Source organism: Sciurus vulgaris (genome assembly GCF_902686455.1).
Source record: "Sciurus vulgaris genome assembly, chromosome: 14".
Classification (NCBI taxonomy): Eukaryota; Metazoa; Chordata; class Mammalia; order Rodentia; family Sciuridae; genus Sciurus; species Sciurus vulgaris.
In genome coordinates, this window is record NC_136475.1 from 62,716,206 (window position 1) to 62,739,141 (window position 22,936).

Here is a 22,936-nt window from a genome sequence, read left to right on the forward strand (position 1 = left end):
TTTGTCATAGTAGCTTGTATAGCCACATGTGAGTGGTGAGCTGTATTGCATTGTACAGGTAAAGAATATTTCTCATCATCATAGAAATTTTGGTATCTAGGAAAATAATCAGAATTGCAAGTTAAAAGCAATATTCTTTTATTGTATGGATGACTGCAGTGCAGAGGTCCCTATCAGTAACTTTTTGTAGTTTTTCTCCTTTTACCAGTTTAGAACATATTTTGGTTGAGATTGGTCAGTCTCTCTCTATATTATGTAACAGATATGGGAGCTTTTCTGATCCTTAGCTCCACTCTCATATTTACAATGAATAGGCAGCTTCTCCACATAGGAAGAGATTATTTTAAAAGAATGTTACACGTTTTGAAGTTTTCAAAAACTTCAAAGTGTTTTTCACACTTGTCAGTTAAAAGAGTTTTGTTATGTGGTTTTATAACCTCAGGCAATATTTTTAAGGAGATATGGTATAATACATGTAATAATATTGGCATAAGGAGTGCACTTTTGATAGTGTCTAGTTTTTATTTGATCATGCCACAGATTGAGAAAGTAAATCCTTTATTTCACGTAATTTATAGTCTCATGCATGACTCGTCGATTTAGGAGCTTTGACAGATGGGACAAAGAGAAAAAGTCAAACTGAGCAATGGGTGCTTTGGCGGGATTTAAGAGGATTGGCAGGGGGATAAGAAAATCCTGTGTCCAGGGACTGCAGGGATGAACCTCAGAGGCTATAAGGGACTGAGGGGATAGGCATGTTATGGTGTTTTGGGGAGGATTTTATTGGGAGTGGCAAGAATAATTTAGCAGCGACCCTGCTTTCCTCGCAATCTGCTCAGCTAGAGGCTCCTGTGGTGGGCTGTGCAGGGTTGGGAGCGAGGTCAATGCTGAGCTTGGTAAGGCAGTGGCCACAATTGCTTTTGCCCTCTTTGACCTGTGATTTCCTGATCCCAAGATGAACCTGGGGCATTAAGGACACCCAGAGAGAGATGCAAACAAGTCATTTCCCATTGGATTTTGTCTTTTTTTTTTTTTTTTTTTTTTTTTTTTGAATCCTGTAGGTTTCATTGAGAAGTAAAGCGGTTTTTTTGCTCTTATGTTTAAAAAAGTCAGGGTTCTCCTTCAAATCTAAAACTGGAATAGGGTTGTTTTGTGAAATTTTTAATTTAAATGTGAACGATTTTGGTTCTGTAGTATGTTTAAAAGCTTTAAGAACTCTATGTATCTAGATGACAGAAATTTGAAAATTAATCAACCAAATGATATGGTGTTGGTTAGTAATATGCTGTAGTTTATGTTTAAAATATACAGTGCTAAAAATAAATGTTCATTTTTGTTGCAGGAAGAATAGTTTTACATTTTATAATTATGGTGAATATAGGAAAAAGTATCCAGCTTAGGATACAGCGGAACAATGCAGGGCATGCAGTTATTTTAGTCATCTAATATGTCAGCATTCAAGAATCTGAACCGATTGTTTAAAAAAAATCTTGTACTTTGTTTCTTTTGTTGCTCATTTCCAACTTTGTCATCTGTCAGAATGCAAAAAAAAATTATCCTTCTATAACCATTGACAGGATAACACAAAAGCTGTCTCCAGGTCGATATTTTGCAGCAATATTTTTAACATACGAACAGTAGTTTTTATAATTTCACCTTGGTGCTCAACCATTTATTATCGTATCAGAAGCATGTCAGTAATTCCTTTCTAAATGTCTGCTTCTTTTAGCGCTGAGACCCACATCAAGGGCTTCGCACTGAACGATGCTGCCAACAGCCTCCTCATCATAACGCAAGTTAGGCGGGATTATTTGAAAGGTATGTCACAATGCTTGACCTTTACGTCACATTAATGCCTCTGCAGATTTTTCTTGTAACGCCCTTCGAATACTTGGATAAAGGAGTCCATTTAGCAAATTACCTGCTTATCAAGAGCCTTTTGTGGTAGCTGAGAGACGTAAATTACTGTACATGCATTTATAATACAGCTTGAATATGAATGTACTTGTCATTTGACCACTTAGTCCAGTTTCCATTCCATTTAACACAAGATGGGTTTTCTTAAGATGAATCACAGCTCTTCAGACATGCAAAATTTGTGTTCCAGAAAGAGAGAAAGTACAGGCTTTCAAGTGCGTTAAAATTCACAGCACAAGTCATTTTGCTTTGGAAATTAACATACTTTCGGGTGTCTGAAACAATTCCCAGCAGTTGTTTCTTGCATATTGTGTTGGTGTGTGTGAGATAGCAAATGAGTTAAATTGAGTGTTAAATGTGTGGGATTGTGCACTAAATGATTATAATATTGATTTTTAAAACTTAATCTAATACTTTTTTAATAGTTCATAATATCAACAGCAATAAAATATGGTATTTGTTCGAAGTTTAGAGTTTGTAAATGAATGTTGAAAGGGTAACACCAGAGAGATGTAGAGATGATTTGGAGGAGTGCTGGCATGGGGTCCAGTGGTTTGGTAGAGGGTTTGCAGTGGGCTGGATTTGGATCTGGAGGGCTTATGAATGAGCTCCCAAGTGGGACGGTGATGACCCTCTTGAATTTAGGTAAGTAGCTTTTCACATTAAGTTTCACATTTGAATTTTAGTCAACACAGTAATACCACAATTTCACTAATATAACAAAACTCACTTAGGAGATCTTTAAGGTTGGGATAAAAAGCTCTTTAACTATTAAATATGTTTCATGTTTCTTCCCCAGTCTATAATAGCAGCATTAATCCTGGCTTACATGTTTATAAAATATTTCACATCTCTGAAAGTTGGTATTGCTTGTAATACTCAAACATGCTGGTCTTTAGCCATTTCCCTAAACGATTAGCACTGCATACGTAAGTTGTGATTTCTCCCTTTGCAAAATTTGCACCCCAGCATTACATAAGGCAGGGCCCACCTATCTAGATGTTCTCTTTCAGCAGCCTTAAATTGTAATTGAATAGGGTAGGGCATGTTGTTAAAACTTTAGATAAACAACTTAAAGACGTTGAAAAATGAAAATTTTCCCCCATATAAACTAGCTCATTGTTGTAAATAGCTGTTTCCATAGGAATGAAAAATAAAAAACACTTTTTTTTTTTTTTTTTGTAGTGCTAAGGATTGAATCCATGACCTCACACATAATACTATAGGCAAGTGCTCTACCACTGAGCTGCATCCCCAGATCCTAAACAAAGCATTTATTAATTTTAATTTCAAGGGTTCATTTTGGGGTTGAATCTGACCTAAGTTTAACTTGACTGCTATCCTTTACTAATATGTTAGGTACCCCATGAAAACTATAAGAAAGCTCACGGTGTAATTTCTCAACTACTCTTCCCAGCTGTTCAGCTCAAATAGAGGATGTTTGAGAACAGAAGCCACACCCATTGTCCCCCCACTGCATCCCCCACCCCCAGCCCTGATGCCCAGCCTGACCACACACTAACCACTTGTTGGAATAAAGTATTGTTGGCAAGGATAGGAGTAGTGTTGACCCTGTTTCTATCTCCACATTTTGCTCCATTGCCAGTGAGAGGCCCTGATTTTTAAAGAACCCTTCTGTTCTTCTGCCTTTATTTCAGGTTTCTTTTAATAAACCCAATCTAAGGCAGTAAAAAAAAAAAAAAAAAAAAAAAAAATGAAGACATATCCTAACTAATTTTATAAGCCAGTAGTGCTGTAGAATATTAAAAGCTGATAACATGGCATCTTTACAAAATACTCAGTATCACTAGTGAATGATGGAATTGAGTGGTAATGGGAAAAGACCTGGGGGTAGGGATGTGGGTAGGTATCATTTTTGGTGTCTCTTAAATCACTTGCTCTACAGTAGACAAGTTCTATGTGAGAATATTATTTAGGTCACAAGGTCTCATGTTCCCTTTGAATAGAAACAAAATCATCTATTCTACTCACCTCTCTACCCTCTCATGTACCCATAGATGCAGCCTCTGGGATGGTTAGACTCATTTTGGTATCTAGCATTATCACTTTGACCTTTGGAAAATATTTAAATTCTCTGCTTTAGCAGCTTATCTGTAAAATTTGTACTTGCCTCAGAAAGGTAGTTGTGAGTGTAGTTTCTTAGTAGCATTGTGTCTAGTATGTAGTAAATGCTCAATCAACATAATAAATGCTCAATAAATTTAAGTTACCATAGTCACTATCATTAACCTTAATTTTGTTTTTATTTTGATCCACTGAAGTTAAGAGCCTCCCTAACTTACTTAGGCACTAAGAATATTTACCTTGGGCTGGAGATATAGCTCAGTGGTAGAGTGCTTGCCTAGAATGCATGAGTGCCTGGGTTCAATCCCTAGTACTGGGGGGAAAAAAGAATTCTTGAACTTAATTATCTGTAGACCTCTAGTTAACAAGATAGCATCAAGCTCGTCTTCTGAAATTTATGTTTATTTTAATAATATAAAAAGTTTTTCTTTTCTACATTCTATGTGTATTCATAAAATTTTATTGAGTACAATTTTTAAATTACCTATTTTCCCTTTTCCTTATTTGAGTCACTGATTTAAATTATTTATAGATTTGGTGTAATGGTATATTCAGTAGTAAATACTAAATTCATCATGTCTTTTACTGTATTGTTTTTAATAGACTGTTTAATTATTACCCTTTCCCATTCTAACTGTGAAAGATAAGCCGTTCTTTTTTTTTTTTTTTTTAAGGTTTCTCATGAAGTATTAATATTTTCTGTAATCTAGAATAAATTATTCATAGCTTTTTGTATATAGCCATTTGGTGCTCAGATTTTCAAAATGCATTTAAGTCAGTATGGATCATATAAGAAAATTCCATCCTCTGCTCTTATATTTTAGCTGCTCTAACAACTCTGAAAACAGCCTTGGATTTGGAGCAGATTCCTTCTAGGTTGTCAGTGACCCGCCTTATCCAGGCCTTTGCCTTGAAGGGTGACATACAAAGCATAGAAGCAATTCAGAAGATGGTAAATGGACTTGACTCAATTGGACTTTCCAGTATGGTTTTCATCAATAACATTGCTCTGGCACAAATAAAGAAGTGAGTACTTAGAAGGTTTCTTGAATTATCTCAAATACTGCTTTTAAGAACTTTGTTTAGACCTTGGAAACTGTGTCAAATGTGGTGGAAATTTCAGTGCTGATTATTGTTACTGATTATTTCCTATTACCAATAACCATATGTTGAAAAATGTATTTTATCTTTAAATTAAACTTTAGAACAAACAACATTTGGGCTGAGGTTTTGGCTCAGTTATAGAGTGCTTGCCTAGCATGTGTGAGGCACTGGGTTTGAGCCTTGGAACCATGTAAAAAAAAAGAAACAGAATAAAGGTGTTGTGTGCATTTATAACTAAAAATATTTTTAAAAAGAATTTATCAGATTCATGAAACTTACTGTGCAGTTACTAACTTTTCTCATTTTATATAGATATGCATGTCAGGCCTCTTGTTGTCAAAACACTTCTTTACACAAGTGAAAATGATTTCATTCATTTGTCAGGAATACTTGAGAGTGACACTCTACTAGCATATTGTGAAACGGGCCCCAGCAACCTTGTTAGAAATATACATTTCCAGAGCTGAAGGTGCAGCTCCAGAGTAGACCAGGCACTTAGTGCATACAAGGTCTTGGGTTCCATCTCCAGCACTAAAAAGATAGAAAAAAATCATTTCTATACTCTACCCATCCATCCCTTCAGTACACATACCCACAAGAAGGGGAAGTATTTCGATTTTATTCTCTTACCACCATCTCCAGAGTCCTTGTTGAGAATCCCCACTGTAGAATTAGGTAAGGACTTGATTTTTTATTTTTTTTAATTGACCTCACTAGCAAAGTCCTTCATAGGGATAATGATGGAATTGACGTTCTTATTGCCTTTTGGGGAAAATGTTCTTTAGTGGTTAACCTTATGTATATTTCATAACATGTGAGTTTAAAAATTTTTTTTTTCTTCTCTATTCCTTTGAGCAAAAACGTTGTATTTTATTTTGTTTTTACCCTTTAAAACTAAGTCCCCAAATAGAACGTCAAACTTTCCCTTCAGTAAGAAAATATGATTGCTTTAAGTTAGAAGATCAAGGAAATTATTCAAGGAACAGTTGGATGAATTTTTTAAAGATGCCATACAAACAGTTTTATACATTGTGGAGAACATATGTTTAGACACTATTGATTGGACCCATGAGAAAAATATTGTAACAGGACATTTGTTTTTAGTTGGTGAGTTCTTATTTTTAATGTAGCAATTTCAATATAAGATTGATTATTTGGATTTGAAGTGCCATGACATAACTGTAAAGTATCAATTGTAGACCACCTTAATCACAAAGATAGCCATATATTTTTTCATAATTTTTTTAGTAAAGCCATGCATTCGATTTTTTTTTTTTCTGAGTTTTTTCCTGAGAATTTTAGTATTTTCCAAATGTATCTACCCAACAAAAAGAAATTTATGTTACTATGGGCTACAGATATGAAAATACAACTTTTGAAAATACGTCAGCCTCTTTAGAAATCCCGAGATGCCATAAATTGTCTTACCTCATATATTAGTGACCAGTGTGGATTATAAAACAAAAATTGTAGCAGTTAAACTTAAATTTTCATTTTATAGTCAAAGAGCTATAAAATCAAATATTTAAGATAAAGTTATGCTAATTAATTCTTCTAGAGTTGTTTGATCTTTTCTCTAGAGCAGTGTTTTAAAATAAGCAACTGTTTTAACTACTGTGAAGTAAAGTATGTAACTACTATAGCATGGACCACTCAGAGATTGCCTTTACCACCTAATTGTGATTGGATTTGTGTGTGTTTTAAAATCTGGTTAATTGTAAATATATTTCCTTCTTTTCCTTAAGTGTTTGCATGAGTTGATCTAAAAGTAAATTCTTCTGCTGATACTGGCTGCAATATTAATATAAAAGCAAATATTTCTTTACAATTTGTTTTGCTTCCTTTTACAGCAATAACATAGATGTTGCCATAGAAAACATTGAAAATATGCTAACTTCAGGGAATCAAACCATAGAACCTCAGTATTTTGGCTTGGCATACTTATTCAGAAAGGTAATAGAGGAGCAGATGGAACCAGCAGTCGAAAAGTGTAAGTTGGTTGTTTTTGTGAAAAATCACAGAAATACTTTTTCTCTCTAGTAAAACTGGACCAAATATCTTTGGTGGATGAGTCATATGCCTGTTTTAACGAGATTTTTCTTACCTATCATTTTTCCAGTAAGCATCATGGCAGAGAGATTGGCAAATCAGTTTGCAGTTTATAAACCTGTCACCGATCTTTTCCTTCAGCTCGTGGGTTCAGGCAAGGTGGACGATGCCAGAGCTCTCCTACAGGTAAGACTTCTGGAGCCAGTGGGACTTGCAACTAATGAGAAGTCAGTCGAAATCACTAGACGTGTGTATGGAGGATACTGGAAACAAAGTGTGGTGCTGCTAGAACCTTTGAACTCACTGTGAGTCAAGGTTGCATGACAAGGAACTGGATTGTAGGTTGTAGGTTGCTGGTTTTAAAAACTAGAAATGTCCTTAAAATTAAAAGAGGGCTTTGGGGTGGGGAAGATGGGTTTTGCTGAAGTGATTAAAGACAAATGTTTCTGTGCAGATAGGTGATGCAAAACGACGATTCCTTTGATCTCTCGTTTTAATTTCTCTAATGCTCTAAATACTGTGCATCACCATGGCAACACAGTTTGCAAACAAAAAGTAGGAAATGTTTGCTTTTCAAGTACAGCTTCTCACTTGAATACTCAAACATTCTCAGTGGCTTATTCAAGGTTTATTAAGAGTCGAATTTGCTTTCTATTCACTTGTGTGTCACAGACACATTAAATGACAAATGCAGGTCTCTGTGGCCCACACTCTCAGTTAAATTAGCAATCTTCAGGGAAGGAGACAACTGCATTCATGCCATTTTAACTGCACTAAATATAAAGCTGCGCCAAGTGCGACAGAACGGTGGGTGATCAGAGCTGCCACTGGCAGTGTACACAAACAGGCACCGCTGGGGAGCCCTTCCCAGCAGGTGGCAGTCAAACAGCCACCGTGATCCCGCCAGCGGCTGTGTTTGTGTAGACTCCCTGTGTCAGATTGAGGCCTGGAACCAATTTCTGATAGTAAATAGTGTTATATTCACTTACATTCCTACCAGCTGCAAGATGTCTTAAGTCGGAGATAGGGAAGGTAAAAAACTGTACCCATTTGGTTGAAGCTCCAGTTTTGATCTTTAAAGTTCATCTAGTCTGACAGTAGAAGCCAAGCCATGTTTTAAAAGAAATGCTTGCAAAAAATTTTTCTCCGGGTTTACAGTTGAATAAAGGAATGAAATTAGTGCTGCTTCCAAGGCTTTTGCTTTTGTTTCTGGACAGAGAGGAATTCTGGTTAGTTTGGTTTGGCTCTTTTACTCTCCCCCTCCTTTTTTTCTTTGTCTCCCCCCCCCCCCTTTTTTTTTTTTCTTCTTAAGGCTATTTATGATGGGTAGGGATTTCAGAAATCTTCTCATTGTTTTAGCATGCTGCTGTTAGTGTTAAAAGTTCTATCTTGAAAGGAATATATGCTTTGTCTTCATGTGTATGTATCTAAACACCTACTTCATAAATCCCTAATCGAAGTGATAATGGTATTCCTTTAACTGAACACACACAGTATTCTGATAGTGGTAGAAAATGGCACTTGGTACTTCCTCTGCCTTCTTGTTCTGAGCTGCAATCTGCATGGCCCTTCACAGAGGCCACAGTTGACAGCAGTCTGTGACCTGCTGCCCCCCCCAGAGCTGCCTTTACCCTCAGTGGCCTCACCTGGGCATGGGCTCCTGGGACAGCTGAGTGTTGATGTGGCAGCAGCATCTTTGTTGGCATACTTTCAGTAGACTGAGGTTGCAGATGATAAGCCCTTACCCATCCTTTACCTGCTTGTCAAACAGTAAAAGATTATTCTTGCTTTAGTGAAGAACACTTTATTCACAGATGTCGAAAACATCGGTTTATAGTGTAAATGTTCCATGTGTCCCCAAAAGTTCTTTTTATATTATTCATTTTAATATTGACAGTGTTTTAAAGCTTTGGAAGAGCAATGTGCCTTTAGAAACTTAAGAGAATGACATCTATGATGAGTGTAAACTAAAATATTGTCTTGCCATATTTGATTTGACTATAGCATCTAAGATTGGATAGACACTTGATTTATCTGGTCTGTCATATAAACTTTTTTTTTTGAGTTTAACTTTTGTCTCTTTCTCAAGCACTGGCTGTCTGTTGCAATGAAAGCCTTTTATAAAATAGAGAGATTGAAATCAGTCCTTTTGTATGCGTAAGTGTAGGTAATTATACTTTAAAGAGAACTTGCTTTGTACATTTTAATTTTTATAAAGAAACGAGCAGTTATCTCCCTGACACCTTATTAAATGTATAATTAACCTTATGATCCCTAGCTCACTTGTGAATGCTTGGCAGTATAATTGGAGAGGAATAGTGTTTCTTTTTTTCCTCTTTCTTTGCAGTCCTAAACCTTGTTCTGTGGTTGTTGAAGCATTAGTTTAATTTTTCCCTTTTCTTTTTAAACAAACTTTATACTTCCAGTGCCAAGGATGGCTTTGGCCAAAGCTTGGCTTAGTTTACACTTGTTTTCTTTTTTCTCACCTTTAAAAAAATGGTCAACTAATAGGCCTTCCTAGTGGTAATGATACACTACTGTATTATTGTGAACTTTCTTAATTGGAAATATTCACCTTGATCTGCTTGTTTATCAAAAACCCTCACTTACTAAATAATGTTTTAATTTTCAGAGATGTGGAGCAATTGCTGAACAAACCTCAATTTTGTCACTATTCTGTATCAGGAGTTCTCAGAAAGCAGGAACGGTACTGTGTTTTACTTGTTAACAAATCAGTGATGCTGTTAAGACAGTCTTCCTCATGGTTTAACATAAGAGCTTGTTGCTTCAGGATCTTACCTAAAAATATCATTGAGACTGAAGACTTTTCTTGCCTGTATTTGCTCATTTTTTTTAGGATGTTGATACAGAGTTGGTCCTGGCTCCTTAGTTGTGCTAGAAATGCAAGACAAGTTTATGCAGTGAATTCTTTGTTCATGTAGTTGTGCATTCAAGAAAGGGCTCTTAGGAATGGAAGATAAAAATTGTGTTGCTTAGGTCTCCTTGGTACATTTAATAATGGAAGCACTGCCAAGGGAGGCCGACCTCAGCAGTGCCCGTATCAGGTGGCTACTCCTGACCATTTATCAGGGATAAGCTACCAGGTCAGTGAGCCATTTGACTTTAAAATTGATGTGGTCAGGGGGCACGATGGCACAGGCCTATAATCCCAGTGGCTCAGGAGGCTGAGGCAGGAGAATTGCAAGTTCAAAGCTAGCCTCAGCAATGGCAAGGCGCCAAGCAACTCAGTGAGACCCTGTCTCTAAATAAAGAGCTGGGGATGTGGCTCAGTGGTCAAGTGCCCCTGAGTGTAATCCCCAGTACCCCCACCCACCAAAATATTGATGTGGTCTCCCAAATTAATGTTCTCTTATGTATACTTTGAAAGTGATGTGTATATGTGCCACAGAACAAAGATCCTTTTTGGGGGGTGGGGAGGGTACCAGGGATTGAATCCTGAGCCCTCAGGATTACAGGTGTGCACCACCACACCTGGCTCAAAATTAATTTGTATATATATATATATAATATATATAATTAAATTATATATATATAAATTATATATATATATTTTTAGTTGTAAATGGACACAATACTTTTTAAGATTTTATTTATTTTTTATGTGGTGCTGAAGATCAAACCCAGTGCCTCACACATGCTAGGCAAGTGCTGTACCACTGAGCCACAACCCCAACCCCTCAAAATTCATATTTTTGATGTTAAAAAAAAAAGAATAAAAGTCTAGTTTTAAAAAGTCTAGTTCAAAAAATTTATTTGCATCCGATTAACTTGCTGAATATCAGGAACCCTATTCTTAGTTTATTTTGGTATTTCAAACTGTGGTTGTAATGGCTTTTCTAGCTGAAACCATCTAAATAATTCACGTAAGATGAGGAGATCTACTTTTCCTTCTTTTCCACATACCTCCCCTAACTACACTTTTTAAAAACTTAATCTAATTTCACCTTTTAACTCTGGCTCATGTATTTATATACCACAAACAAATTTTAGAAAATATTTAGTTATACCTCTCTTTTCCTTTTTAAAGAAATTCCTTTCAGACTTTTAAAATTTGTGATTTAGGGGACTGGGGTTATAGCTCAGTCGGTAGAGTGCTTGCCTTGCATGCACAGGCCCTGGGTTCAATCCCCAGCACCAAAAAAAAAAAAAAAAAAAAAAAATTGTGATTTAGTGTAAGAATCTGGGCTGGGGGTGTGGCTCAGTGGTAGAACATGTTGTCATTGGCACACACAAGGCCCTGGGTTTAATCCCCTGCACCACAAAACAGCAATAAGAAAAAGTATAAGAATCTAAAAAGCACTTGTAAGTCCATGTGTGGGACTGGGCCCAGATTATTACTGCCTTGCTCAGGAGCTGGGACAGGAAGTGAAGAGTGACCATATCTGTTTTGAACATTGCTCCTAAGAGACTTTAAAGTGAAATAAGTCCAGAAGAAGTGCAGGTCTAGGGGTAGATTGAAAAAACATGCTAAAAAGGGGATTAGTGTTTTTAAATGCTAGTTACAATGTCTGACAGTTTGACAGTAGAATGGTTAAGCCAGTTTACCTCTGATAAGATGGAAATGGCATAAACATATGTAAAGTTCCTCATTAAGACAGTAAGCAGGGCTGGGATTTTGACTCAGTGGTAGAGCACTTGCTTAGCATGTGTGGGGCACTGGGTTCGATTCTCAATACTGTATATAAATAAATAAAATAAAGGTCCATTGTTAAAATTAAAAGAAAAAAAGAAATCAGCATTGGAGTGCTTTTAGAAGTGCTGGTAGTTGGCTTTTCCTTAGGGTGGGGCAGGTCTGGATTTTCCACAGGAAATAAATAAGACCTAGCTGAGGCTACATCCCCCTCCAGGGAATCCAGTTAAAAATCCGATGAGACCCTGGAAGTGCTCTCTTTGTTTAGCATTGGGGAAAACTTCAGAAGGTTTGACTGAATTCTTCACATTTCATCAAAAAAATTGGGCACCTAAAAATATAGCTGGTATCTCTTCCACTCTTGGGATCTCATGATTTTTTGATATGGATAGTAATTGACAAAAGAAACAATCTTCAGATGTTAAGAATATTACATTGAGATAATATTATATTTAGATATTTCAGAAAATATTCTTAGAAGTGTAAATGCAGTTCCATTAACTTCTGAAAAATGATGGTTTGATTTGTCTGGAAATTATCAAATCAATATTAAATGTTGAGATAGAAGGGAAAAATAGTCCATTAAATTATTGTGAAGATTTTCTGATATAATATTGATATATCATTGGCCTGTTGCACCGTTCTTTTGAATTTGTGGTAATGTCACCTGAATTTAATTTCCTAGGCACCAGTTCTTACCTCTTTAATAGAATTGATTCCTGAATTAAGTGAAAAGGAGGAAGCGTACTCTTCCATCATGAAAAGCTATGGTAATACATCTAATCTTATATTATTTAAATAATGTAAATATTTGTTGTATAGTCAACTAAGTCTTCAGCTCAAAGGTAGTACTCCTAAAAATCAGTTACTTACTGGTAATATAAGTCATTCACTAGCTCTGGAATGTTTTTAAACTATAAGAAGAATATGAAACTATTCACATAACTGTGATATTAACAAAGTATTATCATGTTCAGAGCAGCCCACATATATTGAGTAGGATCCCAGGTTCCTAGAAAGCCCTGGAAATTCACTCATACTTACATACTGGAAACAGTTCAGTCTCCCCTGTCCCCTACCCTGGTTTACTTGAAGTCCTGGTTGAAATTTCAGTCTTTTAACTAGTTTGTTCCCTTGTTGCCATTTAATCACATGAAAGGGAACCAGTCTAAAGTTTCTTCACTAATTAGATAAATGTTAGCATTTAAAAAAATCACGATCACCTTTCCATCTGCCACCTACTGGTTTGCTCATTGGAGGCATGGAGCAAATAAAGAATTGCCTTGTCGACTTTATTTTTGGCAGGGCATCTGATCCAGAATTTGTGAATTGGTTCTCTAACTTTCCACCCTTATGAGGGAAAATGGTATATTCTAATATAGAACTATAATCCTAAACCTTGAATTGCCAGGAATTAACATGAAATAGTGTCAAATGTATGAAACACTTTTATATGTTACTACTAAGTTAGGCAGCAGGTAAAGGGAAAGGAAGACACTAGTTTTTTCCTAAGCAGCTTCCTAGAGAGGAGCGGGAGCTGTGCCAGCAGCAGGGAAAAGACACGGGCCCCTTAGGGGGAAGCAGGGACTTTCCACAGGAGGGATTTACATGGAGAAAATTGCATCCAAACTTAGAGGATCTGGTCCAACTAAGAGTGCTGGGGAGTCCTTCAACCTCACTCTCTTTGGGGAGAGGCATGGATTGATCGATATACTTTTCACACCCTGTTACTTTATATGAGAACTTCAAGTTGTGACCATTTTAATTATCTTGGGACTTCAGAATAGTTTAATAACCAAAGCACCTGATACCATTAATATTATTCTCAAAGCCTCTAAATAGATCCATGTTTGTCATTTTCCTTCTTCGCAGTGAAGAAGCTTGCAGATGGTGGGAATAGCAGGTGGCATCCTGCTTGAAGGCATTCATTTGCCTCAAGATAGAGGGATCTAAGTCCCCAGCAGTAGTGTTCTGGTGCACAGAGAAAGCTGGGTCCTTTTTACCTATGACTAACAACTTTTTTTTTTCCTTTAACTTGGTCAGCCTTCAACAAAGATGTTGCATCAGCTAAAGCGCTATATGAACGTTTGACTGCAAAGAACATGAAGTTGAATGATCTGTTTCTAAAGCGCTATGCAGTTTTACTGAAGAATGCTGGAGAATCTGTCCCTTTCACTGAGCCCCCTGTGAGTATTTCTTAATTAAGGAGAGAAAATACCTCCACAGATTTATGTATGCCTCATAAGAATGTGTGGGGGAAAAAAAAAAAAAAAACATTGAATACTTAATTACATGAGGATTAGTTCTCTGTGGAGAACCCCTGAGGGAGGGCTCGAGGGACTGAGCAGTGGCCTTGGCTGGGGCTCAGGGGAGCACAGAGAGCTCTGGGGCTGAGGTTTAGGGGAAGGTCTGCCCAGACCTTCCCTGTGGGTAAGGGCTTATCGTATGTCCCTGGTGATTCTCTCATCATTTCTACTTAAAATAGAATTTAATGGACTAGTATTTCATTAGCCAGGCCTATTTTTGCCACTGTTAGTTATAAGTTCCTTTAAATAAGTTGGTTTTTATTTCTTTATTTAGTAAATTTGGTTTTCTTTAATAAGAGAAATCACACATGCAGAATTCCATTTTATTATTATCACTGAACTGAAAGTCACTACACTGTATTTATTTCAGACACTTCAACCCTCCATGCCCAGGTATAAATAAATACCTGCACACGTAGGCCTGTGCATGCAGACACTCCTGGTGCTGACTTTAACTCTGAACGAAAGGCCCTTGAACTCTTCATTTTATGAACAGGAAGATGCACAAAGCTTGGGAGGCCAGTTGGCCATGACCAGGCAGTCTTGGCCACCACAAAGACAGTGCTTGTGATTTTAAAGTTCAGTACCATCAGCCCTTGCTGGTGACTGTATCAGTAACTCCTCTTCCTTTTTTTTCTCTGTAACAGGAAAGCTTTGAATTTTATACAAAGCAGCTAAAGGAATCAAAGGAAACCCCTTCATGAAATGAGCAGTCACTGCTTTGTTTTGTGTGTATTTGTGACCCTGTGTCTAAATGTTATTTTTAAGATGTACTTGAAGGAAAAAATAAATAAATGAAAAATTACTTTGTTTATGTATTTTTTATCGCAACATATGATGTTCAGCACCTTATTGACAATAACCGAGTACACTTTGTTACTAGTCCTTTTTTTGATTTTCAGTGTACAGTGTAAATCTGTAATATTTTAAGTCTCATGTATGAATTTTTCAGGGATCTTTTCTCATGACTCTTCAGTTACTCTGTCCTCTTAAATTTATTACTTTCATAAAAATATTGTTCCTTTATTGAAGACTGGCTTACTAGTATTTATCTGAAAGATTTGAATAGAATGATGCTTCCTAATGCTTAAAATTCTAGGAGATAATAATAGCTTATATATGTGAAGTCCTGGTTAATTTTCTGGCTTTGTAGGAGTCACTAAGAGTCATCAAATCCTGCATTTGTCATTGCCTAGTGAGAAACAGAGACCCTAGAGACTGTCACTTGTCCTTGGTCAAGTGGATCCTTGGCACACTTTCTTGCCTTCTTCTGTGTTGATTTCCATGAGCTTCTATTCATAGAAACCTCTAAAACTGAGTCTCACTCATGACTTTTCATGAAGTAGGGCTATGCATTTTCTTTTATTTTGGCTTCAGGACTTTGCCAGCACAAGCTGCACTGTACACCAGGCTCATTATTTAGATTCAAATGCTGTAAAATAACATGATTCTGTATGTGAAAGGGTGAAATCTTGGTCTAATCAAATTTATCCCCATATCAGCTCTTAGGCTGTGAGAACATGAGAACTACATTGTGAGTAGTTACTTAAAACTTAAGATAGGCAGTCAATAAAGTTTAGCATTGCTAAGATGTTTTAATATGGAATATTGGCCTATTTAAGGATGAGGTAACTAATTAGCAAAAATACTGAAAATGTTTTATATTTGTGAACTATCCCCATTTTGGTTTACTCCTTGTCCATTGGAGAACCTGCTCTTCAGCTTCAGTGCTGACCTGGTTCACATTATTCATGGTAATGGGAGCCCCTGCCCTGAGCCAGAGTCCCTCCTGTTGTTTGTGCTGTTAACCCTCGTGTCTTGTGGGACCAGTCCTCCTTTGAGTGCCTGGAGAAGGTGGGAGACAGAAGGTCCACAGAGGGAAGCCAAAAAGTGTGTTTCATCATGGGATGAGCCATGCTTTCTTTTCCACTCTGTAAAGTGAGGCCTAAGCAGAAGGCTTGGTTAGTGCTGGGTCCCAGCGTGGGACTTTCTGCACTAGGAGTTTTGCTATTGTGTGATTTGCCTGCAGCCTCACTCCTGTGCACTTGTCCGTCTGTGATGACTCCACTAAAGCAGGCGTTATCTTTTGCAGTCATGCTACCCCCAAAGTAGTTGAGCTAAGTTTTACTGCTATGCATTAAGCTATGTCTCTAGGGTGTAAGACATAACCTTGGGGCATAATATGGATTAGGAAGTCATCTTTGGGGAAATGAAGTGCAATAAATATCATTTGTATGAGGTGGCTAAAATTCGGGTGTGATGTAAGTATAGTAATTGTATATCCTAAATATCTAATAGCTACACTGAAATAAGTAGAACTTTAGAGTGAACAATTTAATCTCAAATTAGAAGAAAACAGCTAATTCTAAAAAGTAAACATGTCATTGTAAACTTTCAGTATTTTGTATATAATTATATGTTCATCTATTAGAAACTAATATAATTTAAATGTGAATTGCTTTGAATAAAATGTACTCCAGCTATCTGTGAGCTGCTTTATTTTTATCTTATCAAATAGCTGCATAACTGTTTTAAGCCATTTCAGAGGACTTCAGTCTTAAAATTTTAAATTAAAAGTTGCGCTACCAGAATTTCCTAGGCTTATAATTGATGCATGAAGAACCACTGAAGTCACTGCCTTTCTGTAACTCTGAGATCTGTGAGGAACAAAGATGGCAAGACTTAGGAGACAGTGTTGGGCTAAGTGTTGGAGCATTTCACATTTCCATAGACAGTGGGATCCACTCCACACGCAGGGTCTTCAGCACCGTTAGCCTGTGCGGAATGGCCACTGGTGCCACCAGCAAGACCACCTCTGCTGCTTTCTCCAGCACCTCATCCCCAGCTAGCATTTCAACTGCTCCCTCTTGGAGGCTCTGATGTCCACTTGTGCAGAGCATGTCACCCCTGTTCCCTTCCAGATTATGAACTCTCAGAACTGGCTCTTCATCTCACTACCTGTGTACGCTCAGACTCAGCACAGACTGACCTTGGGGTTCCAAGTGGTTGACACTGAGCACCTGGCCCCCTCTTGCCTGATTTTCATGGTGAGAAAATGGACTTAAAGAAGTGAATTTGCACAGACTCCCAGCAGTAAATCTCATGGCTAGGAACTGAAAGCCATTTATCAGCCAGGCTTGGTGCCACAAGTCTGTGAGCCCAGCTACTCAGGAGACACAGGTGGAAAGATCACTTGAGCCTACAAGTTTGAGACCAGCCTGGGCAACAGGGAGACCCTGTCTGAAAATTTAAAAAAATCATTTACTTCTTATGAGAAACCAAAAGCTTGACATTTAAATTCAGTTAAAAAATTCAATTAAAAGTCAAATGAGAATCTAAACTGTAAATATTCTATTAAAAAAACACCTTTTGCATAAATAACAGGTGTTCACAGTTCTGGATACCTTGCACTATAAGGATGTTTTCTTCCATTAAACCCAGTACCTGGCATAATTGCCAACTTTATGAATTCCAGTAAATTCTTAAGCTTTATATTGCAAATTGTTCTTTCTGGTTTCATTTATTTCTTGTCTGAATGAGTCTACTCTGCACACTTTTTCTCATGTTTTTGAGCACAGTTTTAATATTTGTCTTTCTGAAAAACAATATTTACAGAATTTCTGTGAGGGAAAGCCACATTCCTCAAGTCTGGTGGACCTAATAGCAGCAGGGGGTACAAAATCACGGTAATTTATTGCTTTGCTGTTGTACAATCATGCACAGGAGTGTTTCCATTAGAAATGATCCTGCTTTCAGGCCCAAAGACTTTACAAAGCCCACATTATGAAGCCTTAGTACAAATAAAGGAAATGGCTGCATTAGCAAATCCAAAATAGGCACTTATCTTTTCCTTTTTTGCATAAAGAAAAGAAATATCAGATCCAGGTAAAGTGAAAGCATTTCCAGACTTCTACTGCCCCTGCACATTTGTTTGGACAATGACTGACTCAGGGATGGATCCATCCTTAGTTCTCTGCAGGAGTTTCTTCGCTGACCTGGCCCCTGGGCATGCACTTGCTGGAATTCTCTTCATTCTGTTTTTCTCTCCCAGAACGTGAACTCTGCCAGCGCTCTGCAGACCTACCAGCTTCAACAGAGCCTGGCACTGATGAATGCCCAGAGGGCCCAAAGCCACGTGTTGCTCTTTTGCAAGTCATGTTCTTCCTGAGACATGGTTTGTGTGCATCATGGGGTTTCCTCCCCCATGCTTGTGTGGGCAAGGGATTCAGACTTGCCACTTTTCGTCGTTTGTTCCATCTCAGCTGGGACGTTAGAGGTTGAGGCCCAAGACGCCTTCAAAACTTGAGTACCCACATGCCAACATTTTCAACAGGGCCAAATGATCATGATTTGAAACCTCCAAAACGGAGCCAAAGTAAGCCTTTTATAAGTTGATTATCTTGGCATTTGTTACTGTCAGGAAGAGGAGGCCTCTCAACAGGGTGGCAAAAGTCAAACCACCTCAATCTGAGCCCAAGCACAATGCAAGGATTCTGTGTAAATGTAGAATTAACAGAAATAAAGAGCCTGCCTTTTAACAAGGAGCAGTAAACCCTTGCAGTTTGGGGAAGCAAAAATACTTCCAGTTTTACAGGAAGACAAGACAATCTGATAAATGTAAGCACCGTTACCTAGCAAGCAGAGAAGTGGTACTGAGTTAGTGTTTAAAAATCAACCTGCTGCTAACATTATTGCTTTAATTATTAGCTGCTAACACCGTACTGCTGCTGTTCCCAGCTCCCAGCAGAAAATGGGCTGTGCTCCATGTACCTGCCTGCCTCCCCTACGCAAACTGCCTCAGGCAGGGACCCGGTGACGTGGACACAGGATATTGCTCTACAGCCAGGCTCACCCTGCCTTGCCAGGGGTAGGCCCTGCACATGCTCTACCACCAAGCCACACCACCCCCAGCCTCTACCCAGGCCACTTTAGATGAAGAATCAGTCGAATGTAAATGACTGATGACTTGAGATTTAAATTACCTAGTTCCAACTACTAACAATAAGGACACTAAGCACTGGATGTATTTTACAAATAAGCACAGGTCAGCCAGGAAAATGCTCCATCACTTTCCTGGTGCCTCCCTCACTTCAGAGTCCATTGGGTACTTTGGGCCTCATGGCAAGTCTGCCCCAGGGAAAGTGGTACTTGAGTCTGTGCCAACCTCTGCTAAGTGACCAATTTAAGTCTTGGTACACTTGGATTTGACATTGATTTCGACATCATTGTTGTGAGCTGTTTAATTTGAGATCAAGAAAAAGAGTTGAAGAAAAATGGGAGAAAAGAAAACAAAAGCAAATGCAAGATCTATCACTATAGACTGGCTTAACCCTGGGCAAGATTATGCCTTAAATAATCTTTATAGGAACAAGGGCAGTTTTTTTAAAATCACATCAAGAAATATTTGAGTCCACACAGGTAATTATTTTTGGTTTAATTAAAATTCCCCTGTCAATAGCATAACTTGAAATTGGAGAGCTTAAAATGCAAATTTCTAAACCTTTACCGTTTGATCAAGGATCTGCAAACCACGGCCTCAGGCCAAATCCAGCAAGCTGCCTGTCTTTGTAAGTAGTATTTTATTGGAACACAGCCACACCACCCATATTTACTATTATCTGGGGCTGCTTTTGCACGCAACAGCAGAATAATGCAATTGTCACAGAGGCTATACGACCCTCAAAGCCTCAAATAGTTATTATCTGACTCTTGTCAGGAAGCCTGTAACCCAGGCTTTTGAGAATTACAGTGAAGTCAATTCTGCCCCCTAAAAAGCAGGACAGGGCTTGCTAACAACATAGAGCCCTGGTCCTCCTTTTCATGAGCCTCACATGCCCTTGTGAGAGTTTCAAAGGAAACAGACCCAAGGAATCAGAATGGGGTGGGTGGTGGTCCACACTGGGCTTTGTTAAAGCCTCAGTGTGGGCAGCCAGGGTGGAAAGAGCAACTCTGAAACCCAAAGAAATGGCGCTGTTTGGGTCTGGACATCTCTCCTGCCTTCACACCTTTGCCATTGTCACCTGCAACCCAGCAGAGCAAAGCTCACCAAGTGGTTACAGCCATTTGCAAGGTGTGGCAACTCACAGGCTGTCGTATCTCAGCAGCTGCCAACCCTCACTGCATGCTGGAATCACCAGGGAATTAAAAAGCCACTGATGGAGCAACAATGGGTGTTGGCGAGGATGTGGGGAAAAGGTACACTCATACATTGCTGGTGTGGATGCAAATTAGTGCAGCCACTCTGGAAAGCAGTGTGGAGATTCCTTAGAAAACTTGGAATGGACCCACCATTTGACCCAGCTATCCCACTCCTCGGCCTATACCCAAAGGACTTAAAATCAGCACACTACAGAGATACAGCCACAACAATGTTCATAGCTGCTCAATTCACAATAGCTAGATTGTGGAACCAACCTAGATGCCCTTCAATTGATGAATGGATAAAGAAACTGTGGTATATATATACAGTGGAATATTACTCAGCCATAAAGAATGATAAAATCATGGCATTTGCAGGCAAATGGATGAAATTGGAGAATATCATGCTAAGTGAGATAAGCCAATCTCAAAAATCCAAAGGACAAATGATCTCACTGATAAGCGGATGATGACACATAATGAGGGATGGGAGGGGGGCAAGAATGGAGAAAGGAGGGACTGTATAGAGGGAAAAGAGGGGTGGGAGGGGTGGCGGGGGAAGGAAAAAATAACAGAATGAATCAAACATCATTACCCTATGTAAATGTATGATCACGCAAATGGTATGCTGTTACTCCGTGTACAAACAGAAACAACATGTATCCCATTTGTTTACAATAAGAATAAATTTTAAAAAATAAAAAAAAGAATAAAGGGAATTCTGACATATGCTTTAACATGGGTGAAGCTTGAGGACACTGTGCTAAGTGGAATAATCCAGTAACAACAACAACAAAAAAGCCACTGATGTCCTTCCTCCTGAGGTGGCCATAATGAGAGCGCAGGGAAGCCTCGGTAGGCCACAGCAGGCCAAGGAGGGCAGCTGTGCAGATTCAGGGACAGCCTGACACCCTCAACAGGGTAAGGAGGACATCCACACAGGAAAAGGTGTCAATGGGAGATTGGAGGCATATGGGAGGTTCATAAGTGTTGGAGTAATGAGAAGGAAAGGCAGCTTCCTCGTAACTGGAGAAGAGTGTTACAAATAGGAAAAGGCGGGAAACTGGAATCGACTCTGGTGCTGGATTGGAACTGGATGCTATCACCATAAACCCATATGTGTAGTTAGTCTGTGTACACACACACACATACATGTGAGCACACACACACTCATTCCCCAACTGTTTGCTTAGAGGCCTGGGAGCAGCGATGCCCAATAGCAGTGAGCAACTTCTCACTCAGATCTTGGCTTCTAACTACCATTGTCCACTAACCTGATCAATATTCATTAGGGAAACAGCCAATTCCAGGGCTGGGGTGGGAAAATAAAAGATGAGCCTGAAACTCTCTGGTGTCACAAAGTTGTCAGAGAATAATGGAGACATGTCAGGAGGATGCTGAAGCCAACTTGAAGGGACTTCCATTGGCCAAATTGGGGAAAATTGGAGCATCCAAATTAGTGATGGTAAAGAATTACAATGCATTGAATAAAATAGGAAATGACAAGTCTACGTGAGTCACAATAAAAAAATGAATAAATGGAAAGTTATTGCAAAACAGGCAATTTACAGAACTTTCAAGTGCCTCCCTGCAAAAGGGCTATTAATTCCAAAAGGAGAGAATATAGTCACTTGACTATGGAAAAACCTGGCAGACGCTCCTTCAGCCAAGTGATCCAAGTGAATATCAAGGTGGGGCAAATGGTATCACGTGCCACCTTCTGTGCCATTCCTGCCAAAGGTGGACAGCCTGGATTTAGTCATGAAAATACATCAGGTGAACCCAAATTGGGAGAGAGCCTATACGATCATTGAGTGTTGAGGTCAGGAAAGTTGAGGAACTGTTCTACACTGAAGGAAGCAAATGAAACACGACGGAATTCAACACTTGATTCTGAACTGGATGAAGGACATCATTGGCCATGAAGCAAGGACACTGTCAAAACACTTAGTGACTCCTGAGTGGGGTTTGGTGGTGGCAGTGTAAACATGTAAATTTCCTGAGTGTAAGGGGCAGATTGTAAAAGGATAGAGTTCAGGTGCTGCTACTCAAACTTGAATATGCATACAAATCACCAGGGGAGTCTTCTGGAAATGAAGATTCTGACTCAGTGGGTCCAGGTGGGACCTGAGGTTCTACCTGTCTAACCAGCTCCCAGGAGGTGCCATGGTGCTGGCCCAGGGACCACACTTGAAATAGCAAGGGCCTAGGGCTCTTTGCCTCCCAAACACTCACCTTACTGCTTCTTTTGGTTACAAACAATTGTTTTTCCACTGGGAACAATCCCTCTTGTGTGCCTGTTTTGAACCAGACAGTCTTCAGCACTTAGGCATGAAACCTATGATCTGGGCCTGATCACTGTGAGAGGTTCAAGGTTGCTCCTGAGTTAAAGCCAGGACCAGTGAGATGTGACTCTGAGGCACAGCTGAACTGACACAATGTCTTCTGGCTCTTCTGGAGCCTTCCTGGGCTACCAAGTCTTACAGTGGTTCAGGCCTCACCTTCTGCTAACTACTAAAAACCTCAGAGGCTTTTCTGACCCCCCACATGCCTGTGCTGCATAGAAGTTATGTAACCCTGGCAAACTGAGTTTGTCTCTCAGTGTCCTCACCTATAAAATGGGTTGTTCTGAAAATGAATAATGGCATCAACATAAAGTGTTTTTTGTACCATACCTGCTACAGAG

The 22,936-nt window shown here is 38.8% G+C and overlaps 1 protein-coding gene across 1 annotated transcript in view; it reads left to right on the forward strand.

The window, feature by feature from the left end:
- LRPPRC (leucine rich pentatricopeptide repeat containing) overlaps window positions 1-14,917 on the forward strand; it is a 104,195-nt gene extending 89,278 nt beyond the window's left edge. Inside the window, exons 31-38 of the mRNA XM_079109758.1 lie at window positions 1,730-1,818; window positions 4,827-5,028; window positions 6,957-7,096; window positions 7,226-7,341; window positions 9,788-9,862; window positions 12,492-12,576; window positions 13,850-13,992; window positions 14,760-14,917. Of these exons, the coding sequence (XP_078965884.1) occupies window positions 1,730-1,818; window positions 4,827-5,028; window positions 6,957-7,096; window positions 7,226-7,341; window positions 9,788-9,862; window positions 12,492-12,576; window positions 13,850-13,992; window positions 14,760-14,816 (907 nt within the window). The 3' untranslated portion in view covers window positions 14,817-14,917. The remainder of the gene's footprint in view (window positions 1-1,729; window positions 1,819-4,826; window positions 5,029-6,956; window positions 7,097-7,225; window positions 7,342-9,787; window positions 9,863-12,491; window positions 12,577-13,849; window positions 13,993-14,759) is intronic.
- The last annotated feature ends 8,019 nt before the right edge of the window (window positions 14,918-22,936 follow it).